Source organism: Perkinsus marinus (genome assembly GCF_000006405.1).
Source record: "Perkinsus marinus ATCC 50983 genomic scaffold scf_1104296965864, whole genome shotgun sequence".
NCBI classification, from domain to species: domain Eukaryota; phylum Perkinsozoa; order Perkinsida; family Perkinsidae; genus Perkinsus; species Perkinsus marinus.
In genome coordinates this window covers 54,898-67,344 of record NW_003204184.1, presented here as the reverse complement: position 1 = coordinate 67,344, position 12,447 = coordinate 54,898, and the positions used below count along the sequence as shown (strand labels likewise).

General features: G+C 50.8%; 4 protein-coding genes and 1 non-coding gene across 5 annotated transcripts; 2 read left to right on the top strand and 3 right to left on the bottom strand.

The window, feature by feature from the left end:
* Positions 1–290: 290 nt before the first annotated feature.
* Pmar_PMAR008968 (hypothetical protein) lies at positions 291–1,318 on the top strand (the record flags this gene model as incomplete). The annotated part of the gene is made up of 3 exons (XM_002769422.1): positions 291–429; positions 469–1,147; positions 1,204–1,318. 3 exons carry the CDS (start codon positions 291–293, stop codon positions 1,316–1,318), a joined length of 933 nt encoding a protein of 310 aa, XP_002769468.1.
* Positions 1,319–3,095: 1,777 nt separating this feature from the next.
* On the bottom strand, positions 3,096–7,087 carry Pmar_PMAR008966 (myosin tail 1 protein, putative; the record flags this gene model as incomplete). Its single annotated transcript, XM_002769421.1, has 18 exons — positions 3,096–3,296; positions 3,395–3,517; positions 3,570–3,667; positions 3,729–3,893; positions 3,946–4,038; positions 4,138–4,285; positions 4,346–4,477; positions 4,556–4,691; positions 4,906–5,126; positions 5,322–5,474; positions 5,521–5,661; positions 5,710–5,824; positions 5,871–5,965; positions 6,012–6,245; positions 6,289–6,387; positions 6,449–6,754; positions 6,913–6,999; positions 7,043–7,087. 18 exons carry the CDS (start codon positions 7,085–7,087, stop codon positions 3,096–3,098), a joined length of 2,592 nt encoding a protein of 863 aa, XP_002769467.1.
* Positions 4,791–4,862, top strand: Pmar_PMAR008967. The gene has a single exon. It is a non-coding gene; the product is annotated as a tRNA-Pro (tRNA).
* A 93-nt stretch (positions 7,088–7,180) lies between the features above and the next one.
* Positions 7,181–10,150, bottom strand: Pmar_PMAR008965 (regulator of chromosome condensation, putative; the record flags this gene model as incomplete). Its single annotated transcript, XM_002769420.1, has 18 exons — positions 7,181–7,258; positions 7,311–7,447; positions 7,495–7,635; positions 7,743–7,872; positions 7,929–8,017; positions 8,073–8,175; positions 8,235–8,299; positions 8,347–8,416; positions 8,465–8,573; positions 8,695–8,758; positions 8,801–8,909; positions 8,954–9,063; positions 9,110–9,210; positions 9,255–9,355; positions 9,399–9,509; positions 9,710–9,811; positions 9,947–10,014; positions 10,090–10,150. The coding sequence occupies 18 exons, from the start codon at positions 10,148–10,150 to the stop codon at positions 7,199–7,201; spliced, it is 1,731 nt and encodes a 576-aa protein (XP_002769466.1). The 3' UTR covers positions 7,181–7,198.
* A 931-nt stretch (positions 10,151–11,081) lies between these two features.
* On the bottom strand, positions 11,082–12,279 carry Pmar_PMAR008964 (wd-repeat protein, putative; the record flags this gene model as incomplete). The annotated part of the gene is made up of 6 exons (XM_002769419.1): positions 11,082–11,155; positions 11,258–11,367; positions 11,420–11,476; positions 11,544–11,974; positions 12,044–12,159; positions 12,192–12,279. 6 exons carry the CDS (start codon positions 12,277–12,279, stop codon positions 11,082–11,084), a joined length of 876 nt encoding a protein of 291 aa, XP_002769465.1.
* Positions 12,280–12,447: the final 168 nt, after the last annotated feature.

Genomic DNA, 12,447 nt, shown 5'->3' with positions numbered 1-12,447 from the left:
CTGAGACACTGGTTGCCCGTGCGGAAGAATGATGTAGAATTTCCAATACCGAGATTGGTATGGTTTCTTATCTCGATCGGCTTGCCTTTTCATGTAGGATTATCCAGCATGGTGGTGATATAACCGTAGCGAGTAAAGGCGGTGTGGCCTTAGTAGATGACCTAAACCTGCTCAGACCACTTCTAGGAGAGCCCAGTATATTGAAGGTGATCCTGGGAGCGACTAGGAGCGAAAAGCTCTGATAGTATTCGCGTAACGGTGTTTCCCAGTGACTTGTTATCTCACAGGTCATGCACGACTCGAGGGAGTTCTGCAGTTGGTTGATGGGTGATGCTGATGCAGCAGTTCAAATTCAGAATGTTTATGATACGCTGATTGGCCATTGGATGCTCGAGGAGTTCTCGGGCAAGGCCGGAGGCAAGGATACTGGTGGACTGTCTTGTGTGTGACGATATATTCTTTTTTCAGATTATGGCATCTCGGACTTATCCCTTCCGGCCCTTTGCAGTCTATATCACGTTGGTCAGAAAACAGCGTGTGGTGGCCTTCTACCAATACGGAAGGAACAACACAAGCGATTACTTGTGTCGGATTCTGGCATGGCCGACGACTACATCGTCGATCGATCTCGGCTCTTCACCTCGGTGTATCCCAAGTTGAACAGGGAGTTTTCATCCAAGGTGCCTCCCCGCAAGATGCCTGCGGGACAGAGGTTGTCCGGTATGGTGGCCAAGATTGCGTATTATGATTCGTCAGTCCTCGGAGGGGCTGGTAATATGGCATATGAAGAGACGGCGGACCCCAAGAAGGACGGCATGCTGGTCATCTATTGGCGCCTCAATATCTGGCCCCACGTCCTAGGAATCACACCACCCAGCGAGGCGAATGAGAAGATATGCCGAGGCCTTAGGGTTGGTCATGTAGTCGATGATCTATTCACGGCACCGTGTGGGGAAGGAGGGACTTGCTTCGACGAGGAGACGTCTCTGTTGTTCGTTGCACCGAAAGGACGGGATGCTTGGTTGGCTGAGGATGCCGATCTTCTCGCCGAGGACGGGGCTCCTCGTCGGCCTGGCCATACGAGTATGCGGCACCTCCCCCAAAACTTCACTAGCATGGGGCCTGAGTTCGCTCTCCCGCCTAAGAAGTACTCTGGGAGGAGGAGCTGGGACGAGCTTGACTCGATGTATTTGTATTATTCAGGTCCGACGGTCCTAGTGGCTACGATGTCATTCACAAGAAGGGGAAGAGGGGCGCTACGAAAGTCAGACGCATTGATAGAGAGAAGCAACGACAGAAGCGATTCGACGAGGATTAAATCGGTTCACGCTCATGTTTCATAGTCTATGCAGTTTCTGTGATGACTCTCTCGTTTCGTTCGCCCCATGTGCTGGACCCAATGGGCGTTGTAGCTTTGCTAGAGCAGAGATCGCCACTGGTTCGGCATCTAAGTCGTCTTCAATGGGGCATGGTGATCCTGCATCATTTAGAAGTTCTAAGTCCTTCCCAACCCGTAGCTGAGGACCGGAGGACATGGTTTCTCCATCTCTCTCAATGACATGCAATGTTACGGAATAACGGGGAGCAGTCTGCAGAGGCACTTTTCGAGGACCATGGTCTGTGGCGCACGGTTCGTAACTGGGTCGGCGAGATTTCAGCGAGAAAAAGCGAGACTCATCTATCCATTTAACATGACCTCACGCGGACGGTTCGATTATCAATTCTGCACGCGCGCGTGATAGGAAGATGTATCTCGTTACTAACGAAGTTGTGGTTGCTTAGGTCTTCACAATTTCTTATCTGTTGTTGTTGTCCTGATAAAGAACACCTCAATTGATGTTGCCCTACCTGCTGGTGTGCAGGATGAGAGATGATGCGAGAGATGAGCTTGCCAGACTGTTTACGTGTTCGTCAGCATTTCGTGTATGAAGTTCTGCATCATCGTTCTGGCACGGCATCACGCTGAACCCTAGTTCTATCCCCGAGAGTGACATTTTTCCATTTTTATCTGGAAGTTGATCGGCATGTTGTTCATACCATTCATTCTTCAATCTTGCGTAGATTGTACCAAGTGTCCCCATGACATTGGAGTTTAAGTAAGCTGGGTGAATAGCGATCGCCTGTGACCCATGGGGGAGCTAGATCTGTGTGAATGGTGGGTCGTGCCTAGGGCTGATCAGAGATTGGTCGCCCGTCCCAAGGGGCCACTAGGTCTGGGTGGGATGATGGAAGTCGTCGCATCCGGACAGCTGAAGTCGCGGGCAAAGGCTAAGGCTGGGAACAGAGCAGGCAATATCGCGCGGTGGAACCAGTGAGGATGGAAAGTGGTCGAGAGAGTAGCCTGGGCAATAATAACGACATGCCAAACACAAGGATCGTTTTTCTCATTCTTTCGGCTCGTAGATATGAAAATTTGATTTGAACCCGATTTGGAATTCTGAGCAAGACGAACATGCTGTTCGCTTGACTAGAGTGTCGCTATGAACGGAGTTGCGCTCGCTGTAGATAGGTCCTTTGCCGAGTCACGGAGTTCCTGCGAGGGAGGTCTCGTCGTCACCCTGATGTTTCGCCATCGGACTTACTTCGTCCAAACTTTCTCAATGGGATGGTCATTCACCCAAAAGGGAACTCTCCGAACCACATGTCCAGTTTCGCACCGGGCCTTCCGATGATCGTTTCATCAGGCCAAGCTCGCCCAGTTAAGATCGGCTCGTGGCCGACCCACTACAATATACCCAGCTCGGTGGGCTACAGCGTGCGGAATTCGTTCTCACTACGGGTTCCGTATCCACTTGAGGCGGCGGGATCTCAGGATCTTTGCTTTTCGGGATGGCCTCTGTCGACGTCCACTACATAACTCACCGACGATCAGTGAGTCATGCAATCGGTGACCGATCACGTGGCAAGCAATTTTGCGAAAGTTTTCATGGCTGACTTTACCACGAGCCTCATCCAGATACGACTAGTATCGAGAGGCATGCCGTGCTTAACAGAATGAAGAACATTTATATCAGTCATGGCTGCATGCGAATGGTGATACAGAGCCTAGTAACAACGCGACATTATAGAGGCTTCAAGTCAACTTGACATGGTATTCATGGTGCTGTCCTCGGCAATTTGAGAGGTTCAATTTTCGCCATCATCAGCAGCTCCCTCAGGGCCTCATTAGCGCTGAGCTGTTCGTTATATATGTCCAAGTCGGTACTCAGTCGAGCTTTCTCCTGTACGGCGACATCCAGTGCCTCTCGCATGGCCGTAGATGTTCGTTCCTGCTCCTGTTGGATGCGCAAGAGTTCCTGAAAACTGAAAAGTCTACGTACGTACTCGGAGAAACCCTCCGAATAGCAGCGGGACAAGTGATACGCAGGTTCAGGAGAGGTTGCCGCTTGCCGACCTCTGTTTTGGCCTGCACCTCTTTCTCGAGCATTCCTTTCTCGTTCTCCAACTTGGACTTCGCTGCTTCCACATTCACAACTCTCTCCTGTAGCTCAGCAACGGCTTGCGGATTGAGCTCGTCCTGAGATAAGCGATTGAGAGCAAAAACGCATCTCGCCGTTGGCTGTATGTACCCCGAGCCGCTCTCGTTCAAGATCAGCTACACGCGTCTCATACACTCGCACTCGGTCCTCGACAGCATTCTGCAGGAGCTGCTTCTGCTCAACGAACCCTGAACAATGGCGGCCCGCCCAGATACCACCCTAGCATGTGTCACAGACATGAAGGCTCACCAGTAGAGTCGGTGATTCTCCGGTCCGCTGCCGAGAGCTTCGCCCACAGTTGTTTCATACGATGCTCATTTTTCTGGTTTGACGATGTCTCCTTCACGAGATCCTTCAGCAACCTGTCTCGGATGGCGAGCACTTCATTTTGAAGCCGCAAAGCTTGCAGCTCGTCTAAGGCGACGACGGGATTGATCAAGAGGGATTCCACCATAAGCCCACTCACCCCAGAGGAATTCGAATCTCTCCGTATCGGTCACCCAACACCGTTTCCATTGCCTCGCCATATCGTTGCGGAGGCGTGCTATCTCAGACTCCCCTAAGATGGAATCAATTCAAAATTTAGAACACCACAGTACACTGTTATTATCAGGAGAACCATGCACTGTCGAAGACCGGAAGCTATCGAATGGCTCACTGCTTTTGACGGCCATCTCAGCCATCTCCTTTCGTAGTTCAGCTTCGCTGTTATTGGTCATCATTTCCTCACTCATTTTCTTCAACTCCCGACGATGCTGTTTCTTCAAAGAATCGATCTCATCGGTATGTGCGTGTGCAAGTTCACTCTGAAGAACGACCCAATTAAAATTATTCCTTCCAAAGACGACCAAAGGGAGCTAGCTCACTTTCGCTGCTTCAATCTCTCGCAGGCGGTTGCGCACACCGACGACCTCGGCCCTCACGAGGCTTGCTTCCTTCCGTGCCCGTATAGCTGATCCAATTATCTTCCAGAAGAGGAGCAGTAGTGTACGAGAGGACTGAAGGAACGAATGAGCATACGTACACACTGGTATGGGTATCAAGGCTCATAAATACAGATGGAGATGTGGTGATACCTCGAAACCACTGGCCCGGAGTCGTCGAAGTAGAGCAACAAGTTGCGCTTCGTCGTTGGTTGTGTGTTCTTTCGTGGATTCGGAACCCTCGACTAGTTTCAAACGTTGCTTCAGATACGAACTGGTTGCTCTCAACCTGGCCGCATGCATGGGACGCATACTCGGACGCCTACTCATTGCTACAAGTTGGCATCGAAACCCAAAACGAGTGGGAAGTAGAGAAAATTAGCCTATCGGCTGTGTGGTCTAGTGGTATGATTCTCGCTTAGGGTGCGAGAGGTCCCGAGTTCAATTCTCGGCACAGCCCATATAATTTAAGACTTTATGTACACTCCTAAGCTCCACCTTACTCTTCGCATTCTCTCTCAATCCTGAGAGACCTCTCAATTGCTTCGGCGTCTCCACAAACAGAGGCCACCGTGCTCGAGTCTCCCGCAGAGAAGTTCATATCCATGACCCCTATCCCGCTACACTCCGATGCTTGATCGCTCAGACTCGAAACCTTCCACGGAGCTTCCATATCTCTAGACCGACGTTCAAGGAGTATTCTCTCTTCTTCGAGTCTGTTTATCTAAGAGAAACGCTTACTCATTTTGGCGCTGTAGTTCCACCACGAGAGTTTCTGTTGGGGCATAAAGTGCCGGTGGTATAAAAGCCTCATAAAGATAGCATATAGTAGATGTTTTGATGACCAATGATAGCATAGTAGGGACGACTCTCGAATGGTAACAGGTCATAGAAATCGACAAAAGCCACACGGCCCCACCAGCTTCTCCAAATTCAGAAGTATCTCTCGATCGGCGCTAGGCAGTTCCCTGCCCGAACGCCTCCGGTCCATGCTCGACATCACAGCCTCATACATCTCCCGCACTGTCTGTACGGTGGTGTTGGAGTGACGGGATGGTAAACCCAATAGCATCTGAGCGAGATAGAGGCTGTAATCCGCGTTGCATGAATCAACTCACTTGATCTCCCAGTTGGAGTCTCTCCTCCTCGAGAGCTCGCATGCGTTCATTCTGTTTCCGCATTGCTACATCCATTCGCGACAAAGCCTCTTCCAAAGCCGTGTATTCTCTCAAGGTAGGCGGTCGGTCGCGGAAGCTTCCCTGACATGACCCAATAGGCCTTCGCAAAAGGCAGCGACGAGTGCTTACCGCCTGATCCTTCATGACTCTAGCTTTCAACACCGCATCTTCTGCCAGGCCCGACTCGGCCTCCCATAGCGCTGCATTGTGGCCCTCCTTGAGGAGCTCCACTTCATGAGCGAACCTGACATTTACACACTCACGCGAAATGCACTTACATTTCTCCTTACCTTAGCTCCTGCTCCATAAGCTTCCGCTTCGTTACTTCTTCCATCGCAGCGTAGCTCTCTCTCTCCATCTCAAGCTGCCGCTGGAGTCTCTTCACCTGAGAGCGACTCTCTATTCCCCGACACCTCTGCCACGACCGATACCTCGCTTCTCAGCCTGTGTATCGTCGCCTCCCCCCTTTCGGCCGCATCAGCACCGCAAGACCATCGACAGTTGCTTGTTGTCGATTCTGATAGTCTCTCAGCCGCCTGCGCCGGGGCACTCTCTTTCTTCATCTGCTGCACGCCCTTCGGCTGTTTTTTCTTCGGTTCCTTGCTGGAATCAGGCGGTGGATTGTTTGGAGGTGTAGGCGCATTCGGCGGTGCATGTGGAGACTTCTAGAGAAGCAGTGCGGTTCTCGTTATGGTCGTAGCGACTCACCCCACGATCAGCTCGGGAAGGATTGTCGGGTTCGATGGTCTTGGCAATATCGTCCTTTTTATGTGCAGTCTCGGACACTTCAGCAGCCAGCGCCCCTCCCTGACATCATGGAGCTAGCACTCGATACATGAGGATTGATCCTTGAAGGATCATCCTTCACCTTGATCAAGCTCCGCACGGAAGCGTCCGACTGTAGGAATTTGGCCACATACGAGTCGATGGGGATTGCAAAGTTGGCCGTGAAATCGTGGCATTCACACAAACTCCAGAGGAAGTAGAGTGCAGCAAGTGTGTTATAAATAGCAGAGGCAAATGCCTTATCATTCAAGTCCTCTTTGCTTGCCTTGGACCATCGAGCTGCGGCATCTAGGATGCCCATGGGTACATCAGCTGCATTGGCGATCCGCGAGATCCCTTCCCAAGCATCATACGTCGTCGTTCCCAATGGGGAAAGGTCTGGCCATACCTACAGCATGAACTCAACAGTACACACACATGGACTGATCCTCCGAATTGGTGCTCCCGAGATGAGACAGTACTCCGAATAGTTCCTGTCACCATTATGCTCACAAACTAGGCGTTAACTCCTCGCTGAATATGGGATGTGTACCGTGTTCCTCTCACCGACTGGACCATCTCAAGAAGTATCTCTCCATCCTGTAGATCTGCAAAGCCTTCAACTTCACCACAGCTAGTTCGCTCCGCAATCCACTGAATCAAGTGATGTGAACCAATCCTGTCAACTGTTTCTCACTTCTAGAAGGTCTCTAGGATGGACGGCTCCTCCACGATCAGCCATAAAGCGCCCAATAGGAGAGCCACTACTCTCAATAGGTGTCACCATTGACAACGCAAACCAACTCGCCAATGAAACAAGTGTTTGTTATCACGAAACCGATGAGGGGTCTCCTTATATGGAGTAGTTGGCAACGGCCAAGCTCATCGAGCCGCCACAGGCGAGGTCGGATATCTAATCGTAATCGACCCTCCCACACTATCGACGAGGGAAGACCTCGCGTTACCTTGTTGAATTTGAAGTCATCAGGACCCTTGTGCATCTCAGTTAGATCTACTAGTGTTGGCGGCACGAAAGAAGATTTCGAGGGTGTAGCGATGGCCTGGTTCTCAGAGTTGTATCCAAAACCATAAAGCGCAGCATCTGAAAGACGAGATCTAATTCGACCGAACACAGCACAAGTCTGCTACCCTTAACCACAGCTCCATGAGCTTCCCCAATGCTCATTGTAGTAACCTCTCCCTGGCCCGGTATCAGAACGCTGGCTGATCCCCCACCACCTAACTTCGCCATCACCGACGATGCTGCTACCGCTGGTGCCTCTGTTTTATCTGAAATATCGTACAACATCGCCTCGACAATGATAGGAGGAAACATCGAGGATTATTGAGATCACTAGCAACGACTAATTACGACTTCCCTCTTCTCAACGGTTTACCTTCTTTATGTCCATTCTGCATTCCCTCTGCAGCCTTCACCGGGGCCTCCATCTCAGGGCCAGCAGCTTGCACAGCTCCCCACATTATTACGGAGTTATCAGCATCATCACAGACCAACAGAGTGGTGACCTGATCGCAAGTTACATCAGCACAGTTATGTCCTATACTGTGATTTAGTATCGAACCTTGCCAGCAGTCACTGATTTAACCGGCTGCGGCATCTGTACTCGCGTTGGCTCCGCGAAATCTTGCCGGAGCCCATGGCCGATCTGACCTGTGGGAGGACCAGAGAGCTTCGGCAAGACCCTCGTCTGATAATAGAAACCTACCCTGTGAGTTGCTCCCCCAGCTATACACGGCTCCGTCGTCACCAACCGCAACACTATGACCACCTCCAGCCGCGATATCGCTAATCTTAGGTAAATGGGGAACCTGAACAGCGACACGCCATTGGAGTGGTAGACTGCCTGGTCCCAGTAAGCAATACTCACCTTATGCGGCCGTTGCTGGCCTACAACATCTACCCCGTGGAGCCCCCAACCGAGCTGACCGAAGTCTGAGGATGTTCTTATTGCAAGGAAATGATGAACCAAGTCAGCTCACCGTTGTATCCCCAGGAGAAGACCTCGCCTTCCTTGGTGAGGGCCAGCATGTGTTGGTCTCCACATGACACCTGATGTGGCCAAGTTTTGGTATCACTCACTCCCCTCGAGGTGCACACCTTTAGGATTCTGCTGCCAGCCAGTCCTACAGCTGTATTGTCACATCCAGGCTTGTTGCCATTACACCATGTATCGACAAATAGACGAGGCCAATTACTAGCCTGGTACCTGATATGTAAGGCGACTCTGTAGGAGCAAAGGAGACGGCCAACTTTCTCCACAACATGACGAGGGCCGTATCGAGGAAACTTCAGAATCGCAAACAGGGAAGAATTCCGGCGCCTCCTACCGTCCCCAAGTCCACAGCTGACCAGCCTTAGTAACGGCAACAGAGTAGTCAGGACCACATGCAACTAAACGGGACATCCTCGCCACACCAGCTGGTCAATTCATACTTTTGTCAATATAAACATCGCTGGGTAGCTTAACAGTTTCTGGTATAATCCGACTCCGTTCATCACCAGTACCGAGCTGGCCAGAATCATTGAGTCCCCAGGACATAACCTACCGAAGATCAATCCTTCAAGTTAGCGAGCAGCTGCACTTACCTTTCCTCCTTCGGTGAGAGCCAAGGCATGGCCAGCTCCTATCGCTACGGAGCGTATACGCTTTCGGGCTAAGGATAATACGTCCTCTAGTCCTTGCGATGTCTGGGCACCTATAGTATCAATAACGGCTCCATCGAACCGACAAGGGGAACGCACCCGTCCAGGGCATGCGGCCCCACGCAAAGACACGACTATCGGCGGTCACTGCAGCAGGCGATCCGTCGACAATCTGCACCAGCCCCCCATAAGAGATATAGCTGAACCAAGAGTAGTATCAAAAAGGACAGTACTGCTGACCTACCCTGTGATGGCAGCACTGTCGGGTATGTAGACGCCGACCTCGGACCTTAGATGAACTGTATAGACGCTGATGAATTGACGCAATCTATTGTAATTCTCAACCTGAATACAACACGTAAGGGTTGAGTGACGCCTTGAAGATTACAAAGAGCTTCTTGAGATTTATACTGGGACCTTCCTCGTATCCTCCATGCCTTGGTAAACGAATCTTAATGCAGCATGACGGACCACGACGCCCGTGATACGCCATATACAGCTGAAAGCATATACCGTTTGCCATACAGCACTGAGAAGACTCCCTCCTGTCTAGGTGAGTACGAACTAGCAAATGAATTATCCAAGTCCGGGAGGATTCCTACTGGAAATAGACCCCAACCGTCCTATAGACGGCATAAGGGACTGTCACTACAGTGTACAAGTTCACGACGCTCTCCTTTTCCGAGTGGTGAATCTCACCTTGAAACGTCTTTCCTTTTTTGGTGCCATGTACTCCATCTCGACCTTTTTCGTCGTCTCCGAAGGATTCTCGAAGGCCTCGTCTTCTCTCCGTTCTCGATTCTACACACAGCAACGCTCTATGGCACTTTCAACGAGCTCTCATTAAAGCGTGTCAATCGCGATAAAGAGAACTATATAACCGATAGACTCAACGAACGCTAACATATACCCGAAAACAGCAGATCCCCCAGACACCTTCCTCTTCTCTGCCTCCTCGTCCTTCACACTATCATATGCCCGTGCGTCCATACCGTTGATATCGCCTAAGAGGGAAATCATCACTCGAGCAAAATGCTGCACCCCAGTGCAGATCTATCCGAACCCCAGCCCAGTATTACAGATCTCCTCAGGATCGTTCCCATAGAGCGGTGGAGCATCAGCATGATCAGGATCAATCATAGTAACAAAATCAGTAAGCCTTCATAAGAGGCCCTCATATCAGTCGAACACAACATTATGCCTTTCCCCTCCGAAGCATTTTCACGATCCGCATTTCGTCCGTCTATGGCAATTACTATGTTCGCCTCCCCACAAAAAAGCTGTCGTTGAAAGCGACAACAACGCAGTTGTCCGAAAGCTCGAGCCTCGCAGTATCACATCCCCTGTGATCGCGGTAGAATATGTGCGTTCCCAGCAACAGACGACAAGGATTATCTACAAGCCTAGTTCCATCCCACCTCCCTCGTCTCTATCGTTACATGTTGTGGGCATGCCTGAGCTTAAACAACTCTGCCGAACCAACCCAAAGACATGGTTAAGATCGTGGTCCATACCGTTGGAAAGCCCTTTAGGCAACTTAACGTATAATTAATAAGACGACACTGTAATAAATACAAGCAGCATCCTTCATAGAGGCGTTCTCTTTGTGTGGTACCTTCCCCTGGACTCCAGGGCCTGGAGGGTGTAACTATAATCTTCACACTGCGCATATTTGCATCGAATATCTCGCTCGCCCGACAATCTAGTCACTTGACGGTTGAAATCCACGAGCCAGAATCCGATGACCAGCTGCCATTGGCGACTTCCTGACCAGCACACACTCTCGTTGATTCCGGCTTTATCATCGTCGATGTGGTGCGATTGTCACGCTCCCTGGACGGTCAGACGCCACGTTAGACGAAGGAATTATGAAGATTGGTCATGGTGCTCGTGGCGATCCAATCGAGCGTGAGCGCGGTGTAAGTGTCCGAGCTATCTCTCTACACGATGAGGCTCTTCTCCACTACTGTGATCTTGATGATAATAATGAGCAACACAATAGGGCATCATCACAAGAAAAAAGTCAACTTTAAACATCTAACCAGAATTCAGACTACCGAGCTACTTGTGACTATGCTGACAGCATACGGACCTGAAGGTCCCAAGAGGCATACAGTGCCGCTGGGAGTGTTGGGTGCCAGGTAACTGAAAGTAGTTCTATGCTACTGATAATGGCATATTAAACACGCCCCGTTGGAGGCTCAGCACAGTCTCGAAAACACATCGCGAGGACGCAGCTTAGCCCACCTGCTCGAGTGGTATGCGATCTGTCATACCAGTCGTCGTCGTCGCTCAAACTGTCGTTGTCGCCAATCTCCGTGTCCCCATCTGTGAGCCGCTCCCCCATCGCTCGGAAGCTGAAATTCACTCATGAATGCTCTGACTGTTGATGCCACCGCACGAGCTCACGTTCTGCCGAAGGGGGAAGGATTCTGCAGGTCCCATATATGTATGATGCCGTTGGCACTGCCGGAAAGGATGTACCGGTAACAGATAACCGTCACTGCGCCACAAAATTGAATTGAGTTAGTACCGGCCTCCCGTGGTGCGCATAGGCGACATCCGAGCACGAATGAGCGTCCGATGAACCTTGTGACCAACAAAAGTGTACAGAGACCTGTCGAGATGCGGCACCGTAGTTTTCGAGAAGGTCCAGAATTTATACTTATCGTGTGGATGGGTGTAGCAGTCGAGGAGAGGATTCCCTGGGTACGGCTGACTACGGTAATCCCATGCCGGGTTACATGGCGCTGCTTGATGCTTGGTGTGGTAATCCACCACATTCACAGGAGCTGAGGTGCTCTGCACTATCGTCACCAGCGAGGTCCAGCCAAACATCCACTGCGTACCCGTCCTCAAGTCCCACAACTTAACCTTCTGGTCCTTAGCATTCGAGCACAAATAGTGCCAGCTAGCGTCGGACATATGCAGGCTGCATATACCATCCGTATGCCCCACCAGCACCTACCATTACTCCCGCTCAAGATTTCCGGTCGGAGAAGACCAAAAACTATGCGAGCACACTAAACCCACCCCAGCAGGCCGTCGCATTCTTCGAGTATCCCACATGCTTATCGTGCCATCATCTCCACCAGAGAACAACAGTGTCCTATGACCGGACCTGAGCCAGGCCTGAACGGTCACACGATCTACGGAGGAGCGTACTCGGCATGTGGGGTACACAGAGCATTAACATCAGCACCATTGTGGCTGTAGGTCGTGCAGTATGTCATCTCCCTCGACAGGTCGTAAAGGTGGACTCCACCCATCTGATGGAGATAGACGACAACTAGCCCGATATTGATAATATTGGCGTTGGATGAATGATGCCATACCGCAACAATACCAGATTGGTATACGAACACTTGCAATTACTACATTATAGCGGTTTAAAAACGAGAAGGCTTGATAGTAGTTTGACAAATAACTACCATTCA